Consider the following 8,884-nt stretch of genomic DNA (forward strand, 5'->3'; position numbering starts at 1 on the left):
AAATTCGTGGCCGGGGGGGGGGGGTTTGTCCCTCAGCCCAGCCTGCACCCTCTCCAATCTGGGACGCCTCGGGGGATTTCCAACTGCCGGTTTAGGCCCGATTCCATTAAACCGGCAGTTGGACATCCCTCTCACAATCTGGGACCACTGGCTCCCAACAGCTCGCCCGCCTGCCTGCCTGATCAGCCCCTAACCGCTTCTGTCTGCCAGCCTGATCACCCCCTAACCACTCCCCTGCCAGCCTGATCGATGCCTAACTGCTCCCCTGCCAGCCCAGTCGCCCCCAACTGCTCTCTTCTGCTGGCCATCTTGTGGCTGTGGGCGCTGCCATCTTTGAGGTCATGGCAGTCAATTAGCATATCCCCTCCTTATTGGCTGTGGGTGCCGCCATCTTTGAGGGTGGGCAGTCAATTAGCATATTCCCTCCTTATTGGCTGTGGGCACTGCCATCTTTGCAATGACATGAGGGTCAATTAACATATTCCCTCTTTATTAGATAGCATATGTATAGCCAATATATATTTTTTTAATCTAAGAAAAGAACCTTTAAAAATTGCAAACTGATCATTAGTATCTACGTGAGCCAATTATTTCTAATGAGTAATTAATTTTTACTATCACATGAAAAGTAATAACACAGCAACACAGAATTAGGAAGCATAAAAATATTAGAGCAGGAACATACCAGGTTGATTTCTTAAAATATGGGAGCTTGAGCCTCAGTAACAATTGCCTACACAACAGCCAAGGTACTGGCATTCTGTCGCCTGAATGAAGAAAGTAGATGCAAAGGAGCTCCAGAATGGATGCGGCAGAGGGTCTTGTCATGGCCTATGATATTGGGGACCTGATAACTGGGCATGGAAGCCTAGAAATACCCCTGGTCCTCTGCATCATTGCCTAAGCAGGTAAATACCCACAATGTACAATGGGAGTGGATAAGGGTTGGTTAGTCCATGGTTGCTACTGCGGCAGCCAACTGATTCATTTCCTGGCCCTGCAGAAAGAGTGGAATGCTGATAGGAAAGAAAAGAATACCTTGCTTCTCCAGCATAAAAGGGAGAAGTGCACCCTGGCAAGTGTTGCTTTAGAGCATAGGCCCACACATCAAAAGGTCATGAGTTTGGCCTGGCCAGCGTGGCTCAGTGGTTGAGCATTGGAACCAGGAACCAAGAGGTGGTGGGTTCGATTCCCAGTCAGGGCACATGCCTGGGCTGCAGGTTCAGTCCCCAGTGGGGGTGTGTGCAGGAGGAAGCCAATTGATGATGTTTCTCCCTCATCGATGTTTCTATCTCTCTATCCCTCTCCCTTCTTCTTTCTCTAAAAATCAATAAAAACATATTTTCTTTAAAAAAAAGAGGGGGTCATGAGTTTGATTCCCAGTCAAGGGCATGTACCTGGGCTGCAGGTTTGATCCTGGGCCCTGGTTGGGGTGTGGGAGGCAATCAATTGATTTGTCTCTCCCACATCCATGTTCTCTCTCTCTCTCTCTCTCTCTGTCTCTCTCTTCTCCTCTCTTCTCCCTTCTCTCCTCTCTCTTTTCCTCCCTCCTTCCCTCCCTTCCACTTTCTCTAAAAATCAAAGTAAAAAATATCTTCAGCTGAGAATTAACAACAAAAAAGATGTGTGTTCCATGAAATACCTCTATAATATTAAAGTACTTCCTTCCATCACTCCATCTATACACAAATTTGGTATATATAAGAAATATGAGAAATCACATCTGCTTTCTGAGTCTTAAGTTTAATTCAGTTTCTTTGATGAACTCACCATGACTCCTGGGTAATGATATATTATGCTTAACCACATTAGAATATATATTGCAACTTCCCTAATAATAATGGAAGCATTAAAATACACATTAAAGCTATAATTCCTTAATGATAAATAATGATATAAAAACATACTTAAAGTAAATCAATTATAAGTAAATTTTTTTAATTACATAGAAATTGAGGTTTGAAATGTTTACTCATAAACCCAATTCTCTTTAATGGTATTTATTAAGTACAATCAAAAAGTAAAGAGCATAGTAGCTGTTATGTCAGTCTGTTAATTTTGTTCACAATAAACAGTGATCATTTTAGTTCAGAACCATTAAGCCAAGCAAGTATTACCAGCAAGTTTTTACTTAGTAATGTCAAGAAAGAAAAATGGCTTAATATATGACAAGCACTCACAAATACGAAGATACATTTTATCGGCCTCATATATAAATACATTCTTACTCATCCCAAATGTATAATAATTAATACTAAGAAAGTAGAAAAATCTCATTTATTTCACCTCAACTTTATTAATATAGATGATTGCAAATTAAAGATAGTTTTACATTTACTTGCAAAGTCATTGTCACAAATTATGCCCATGTATGCTATTTGCAAAGCATTCAAAGTTAGAAGTATAAATAATATTCGGTTATCAGAAAAATTCCTAATAATAACTCCATGAGAACTAATTTATATACCTAAAGCCCAAGACTATTGTAAATAAGAGATAAGTACTATAAACTACAGAACACAATGCAGGTGACTATACCAATCTACACCAAAGGATGACAAAATGATTTTATTTATCCTGAAGAAACTACCGTTTTATAAAGCATGGAAGAGAATAGGGTCCTTTTAAAATTTAGGGAAATATTCTCATTCATTTTTACTTAAAATATATTTTGCTTTTTCAATGAGCTATTACTGCATTCATATATCTCTCCTGTATTTCCTGTATAAATGGGTAAGAGAACCAATATCTTAGAATTCTTTCTTTACTTTTTATTTTTTCCCTTTCAAAATACAAAAGTCAGAAAAGTTATAATGATGCTCTCTTGATCTGCCTGAATGTCTTAATTCTTTCAGACATAAAGTGCCATGTATTACTATCTATTGTTTTTAGATAATACTGCTGTTGGCTAAATATACACAGAATGGCTGAGGAGCCTACAAGCTTTTGTGCTGTGCTCACATGAAGTTTGTGGTCTAATTTTTAATATTAGCCCCTACTTGAAAAGCTCCATTTGAAACCAGCAACTCGGAAAGCCAAATGAGCCTTTGCTCACAGAACACCAGGACACTGCTGATGAGGTTTCCAGTAGTTTCGTCATAATGTCACTGTTTGAAACTGTATTTCAGTGCCTAGGTTTGACTTACGCCCTCTTTCAATTCCGAGATGCTGTGATGTCTGCCTTTCCTACTCTTTGTCCTGCTCTGAGCTCACTTCAGATACCCTAGAATCCAGAGTGTGCCCATTAGTCTCACATGTCCAAACCAACAAAGTTGTGTGATTAGGTTTCCAGCTTTAACACAGTGCTTGAGATGTTGCTGTATAGCTCATTAGTCTGAGAACTTGACTTGTAGCCGTTTTGAGGTAGTAGCTACCAGTTAGTGAAATCCTCACACAAGAGCTAATGACATTTCAGGATAAATTAGGTTTCCTCCATCAATATAGCAACCTGAACATTTCCCGGAACTTTTGCCCTAGTCTGGTGAAAACTTTGTGAGGTCATTTACGATTTCTGGTGCAGTCATGATGGTCTTTCTCTCTCTTTTTAAAAATATATGTTTATTTATTTCAGAGAGAAAGTGAGAGGAAGAAAGAGAGACAGAAACATCAATGATGAGAGAGAATCATTGATTGGCTGCCTCCTGCACACCCCACACTGGGGACCGAGCCTGCAACCTGGGCATGTGCCCTATCCAAGTATCAGACCTTCTGGTTCATAGGTTGACGCTCAACCACAGAGCCACAGTGGCAAGGCATGATGATCATTCTCTTGATCTTTCACTCATTTCTTCATCCACCAAATATTTATTTATCATCTAACTGTGTATGACAGCATGATAAAAATTAAGTTTATAAGTTTAATGTGCAGTCATTGAAAAAAAACTTTCAAATCTAATAAAAAGTTGTTGCCAACTATGTAACATTGTACACAAACACCCAAGTACACCTTGAAAAGGATTAGAAAGCTACACCTCAGAGTGTTGTTATGGTGGTTACCTCCAGATTCCAGGACTTTGGGCAGTGGTGCTGGTAACAGTGCAACAGCTGGCTCTCTGTGCTCTAGAGAAGTAAGTCTAAGGTATTGGTTCATTTATCCATTTGTGTGGGAAAGATCAAAGAGAAAAATTTTAAAAGCACTTATTTAAAAAGTATTTCTCAATAAAAATGCATTTTCAAAAAAAAAAAAAGCCCTGCTTTATAGCATTTGTTGATTTCCAAAGTGTACTAATCACACATGGTTTTCTTTCAACCTACCACAGGAATATCAAGTGGCTTACAAAGTTGCAACTCATATGCCAGTATGAGCCCTCTCCAGCACACCTCTGATTGGCTGACTTCTACTTTATGCTTTTCTTGTTTTCAAAATATCTATACTGATTCTAGTGGTATTCCCCCCCACCCAGCCTCCGGGATAAAAACTAGGTAGTCGGGTATAGGGATAGGGGTAGGCTCTATCTTTGTTGTGCCTTTTAAATTTTGAAGCCTGAAATGTATTACCAAATTTTTTTATTATAATTTAAAATGTTTAATCCTCGGTAAATATTTGTTACCATTGGGATAAAAAACAGTGAATATTTCTAATGTCTCATATACAATTAATACATATGTATATGTGTGAAAAATTAAAGAACAATAGAAGGTGTCACATGTTAGAATGCCAAAAGGAGTGCTCAGTTTTTAAAACTGCACTGGAGGCTAATGGAGGGAGAAATTCATTCAGCTGAAAGGTCAGTGGAGATCTGAGTGGAGCCGAGAGAAAGGAGGCGGGAGACACGCAGATGGTGAGCAGACTGGCCACTGTGCCTGGCATTTATACTCCTGCTGAATGATATCACTTTCTCCAACTCTGCCAGTGCCGGAGCAGGCACTGGCCAGGGTCTATTTCTTACTGCCTCCCTCCTACTTAATCTGGCTCCAGGGCAGGCTGCGAAGCAGCCCAAATGGAGATAAGATTGGAGCCAGAGACTGACATGAAGAGCAGAGAAACGGATGCACATCAACTCTGCTAATAATATGAATGTCTCTCAGTGTTCTCCAGCAGGCACTCTGTGGTCTAACTCACCAAGCCTAATTCACAGAGGAACAGCTCCAGTTCTTGTTCTTGTGCTTCCTACCAAGCAGGCACAACATGTGCTCTGATGAAGCGCCACGACCTCACTTACCCATCTCCCAAAATGAGCTTCCTGCGGCGTGCAGAAGAGCTCCCCCAGGAGCTAGGAAGAACCTATGGGGAGCTGGGCCTGCACCTAACCCCTGCCAGTCAGAGGATAACAGATCAATATTCATTTTGACAGGCATTTTTCAACATTAACTCTCACACAAAAACCACACCTATCATTCGGATACTTATCACAGCAGTCCAACTTGAATTCGATATTATTCTCAAAAGCCAAATTGAGGAAAGCAATTTACATGGCGTATTTCTTGAAGGACATGGTCCTTTTATCAGGGTTTCATACAGCAGGCACTGCTGGCGTGTTAAGCAGGAAAACCTGGTTGTACAGGATTTTCAGACACACAACCAAGTCCCATTTTAAAGGCCTCCACTTGGAGACGCACATCACTGACATCCCTGCAGATGTGCTTTTTCCAAAGTACATGTGGCATGATGTCACCGGCGACAGGAAACCCTCTGAACTTGTCCCTCTAAAGATACTACATTTGCCCATAGAAGGCCATTGGGGAAATACGACTCTGGTCTCAGAACAAAGAATGGTTGCATTGTCTTAATCACCCATCTAGGTTTCAATGTTTTCTTTGCCCTGGTTTACATAATTCATTTTATTTGCATCTTGTTGCCCCAAAGATATCTCTATAAGCCACCTTAAATTTTTTGTGTGAAAGAAAGCAGAGAATAAATAAATAAGTGGCAAAGGAAATGACAAGACAAAGAGATGGGTGAGATTGAGACCAAGGGAAGAATGATAACTTCAGCAACAATAATGGGAAAAAAGAACAACATGAAAAAAGACCATAACACAAGGTCTGTCAGGGTGACGGGAGGTTAGGAGATGTCGCAGTGGACGTGTAAAAACACTGGACTCAAGAATCAGAAGAAGTGGGTTTGGGTCCTGACTCTGTCACTATCAACTACATGATTCCATAAAGCCTGAATGTAAGCAGAGAGAGGGTGACTAGGAACCCCGCTCTCCCTGTCCTCTTGCTATATTATGTTCTCCATATACATTTGCTTCTGTTTGCCCTTTAGTGTTTAGTAAAGATTTGCAAAGTCCAAGGTGGCCTCGTCTCTGATGAGAGAAACCAAGAAACTTCTGCCCGCCCCTGGAAAGGATCGTTAACACCTTTGTATACATAAAGCACATTACATACTTAAACTCTTTCATCTTCACAGCAACCTATAAAGTAGCTATTATTATCCTCATTTTACAGATGAGAAAAGTGAGGTGCAGAGAGGTGATGTGATTTGCCCAAGGTCCACAGATAGTAAGGGGTCATGCAGGTACTCAGAATGATGAACGTGAAGAAACTTTCATTGGCAGAATTGGAGTTATTCTTTCAGGAAGGAATGAATCGTTTTAAGTTGCTTGGTATTATTTAATAGCAATTTATGTGTATGCCAGGTGACATGAATGAATTTCTTTTGGCTCCTACCCATTAGTCCCACCTGCTCTCCTGCTCATGCTTCTGCACGTGGGAGAGGCTGGGAAATACTAGACAGCATTCTGGTTTAACTCGCATTCAACGACACAGCTTCAACTGCTGCAATCCACAACTGTATTGAACAAAAAGTTTCCTGTCAGGGCTAAAATTCTAAGACTATTAAACTCAAAACCCAGGCAATTTCCTAAAGAATCAGAAAATAGTGTTTTTGAATATAAGTAGTCACAAATAACAAGTACGTTTGACATTGAGGAAGGTGTCTCATGAGGAATTCAGTGATTGGTAAATTTGTTTTAGGAATGGTGACTTCTGTGTGCTCTTAGCAACATCAAAAGCAGCTCCTTCTGCTTTGGGGCAGATCTCCATGACTTCTGTTTGTGATTTTGCATAATATAGCACAATTATTCTAGCTGTTAATGCCAATCTTGGATATAGCATGTCTTGCTTTTGTTTACTTCTCTTTCATGTGCTCATTTAACCAGATGTAATAAAAACAAGGGAAACTCCAGCAGCCACACTTACCTGTGATCCAAGTGGTGAATGGAGAGAATAACTCCGGAATTTAGGTGGGTCTGTTTTAGAGTCACCAAAATAGTAAATTCATGTTTATTTCTCAGCTTCTGAAAGAACTGGTCCGCTGTAGCAGTGGATGCTTTTATACTTCTGGGAGTGTCTGAAAGAGAAACATACACTAAATCGACTAGAATTTGGTTTTACAAAGTGCCCTTTAGATGCAACATCTTTCAAGAAACAATGATAAATACCAAGTTTCTGACTTCCCTGATAAACTCTTTCAACAAGACTTTAGGCTACTTATAACCAGACAGTAAACCACCAAATTACTCATCTTGTGTTTCAGGAATCTCTTTTCCAAAATGTCACTGTTGAGGTAAAGAATCAAAGAACCCAGTTTGAAAAAGAAAGTACATTCTCAAGTTTTCTCCTTGTACACTTCCTATATCCTGGACACTACCACCACATCAGTGTCAACAGTGAACAAAGAAGATGTACTTTCTAGACAGGGACCTAAAAGACCACGATAAAGACATTTAGTTTTTCCGACACCTCATGACAGAAAATTGGATTTAAATCTATGTGCCATGTTCCACAGTGATGTCTTTAGCCAGAAGGTTTTCTCTAAATAGATTGTTTAAAAGATCATTGTAATTAGTCACTCTCAGCCTTCTGTGAAGTGGATGAAACATTAAGATCAAATTATCTTACCATATTTGTGGAAAGACTGTCATAGAACTTAATTCCCATGTGCCTCTCTTCTGACTTAGAGAAAGCCTAGCCAAGGGAGTGCAGAGACCTGTGCCCAGTGCTTCCACCTGGAATAGCCTTGCACTCCAGCTTTACCACCCAAAGGATATAGGGAAACACATAGGGAGAGAACTGGACTCAGTGGACAGGAAAAAAAACATCTAAGCCATCTGCTAACTGAGCATAAGGCTCTCTTATTCATAGTGTGTGCAAAGGACTTATGGAGCCAGAAATTGTTTTGTTTTGGTTTTTCTTGTGATCAAATCATTCTCCTATTTTCCATGCTTTAGACTAGGTAGACTAGTTAAGTAGTTCTCAGTGGAGGAACCACTGGCATTTGGAGAGAACAATCCCTCCTCATGCTAAACTGTCCCATGAACTGCAGAACATTTAGCATGCCTGGGTGCCAGCCCAGGAATGCCAGTGGCACCCAACCCCCAGTCACGGGACAACTCAAAGTTCTCTCGCACCTTTCCGAGCATTCTTTGGGAGCAGTGCAGCAGGAATCTCAGAGAACCACAACCTTCATGAAACAGATTATAGGATTAATCTGAAACTCCCCAACATTCTAGCCCTATACATTTCAGGAATAAAGATGAAATCGCCTGGTCTGTACCCATCACTGGGATTATACAGATGTGGAGAAGCCCTCAAGATACCCATAGAATCTCAGAGGGAAGGCACATGGACACAGACACTAGGGTGGTGAAGGCTTGGGGCAGGAGGCAGGGCTGGGCTAGAAGGGAAATGGGGGGCGGGGAGGGGACATATGTAATATTTTCAACAATAAAGATTTAATTTAAAAGAATAAAAAATAAATGATACCCATAGACTAGAGGAAGGAACAGATAATCCCAATACAATGAAGGAAATGCTGTCACACACGGGGCACAAAGTGTTGTGGGATCGTGGAGGGAAAAGCAGCCAACATCATCTAGCAGTGGTTCTCAACCTTCTGGCCCTTTAAATACAGTTCCTCATGTTGTGACCCAACCATAAA

At 40.6% G+C, this 8,884-nt stretch overlaps 1 protein-coding gene across 4 annotated transcripts in view; it reads right to left on the bottom strand.

Moving 5' to 3' along the window:
* The window catches only part of NELL2 (neural EGFL like 2), a 369,972-nt gene that overhangs the window by 277,621 nt on the left and 83,467 nt on the right, over positions 1–8,884 (bottom strand). For all 4 annotated transcript variants that reach the window (XM_005881704.2, XM_005881706.2, XM_014529575.1 and 1 more), the window contains exon 4: positions 7,144–7,294. In XM_005881704.2, coding sequence (XP_005881766.1) covers positions 7,144–7,294 — 151 coding nt within the window. The remainder of the gene's footprint in view (positions 1–7,143; positions 7,295–8,884) is intronic.

Source organism: Myotis brandtii, unplaced genomic scaffold (assembly GCF_000412655.1).
Source record: "Myotis brandtii unplaced genomic scaffold, ASM41265v1 scaffold686, whole genome shotgun sequence".
Taxonomy (NCBI): Eukaryota; Metazoa; Chordata; class Mammalia; order Chiroptera; family Vespertilionidae; genus Myotis; species Myotis brandtii.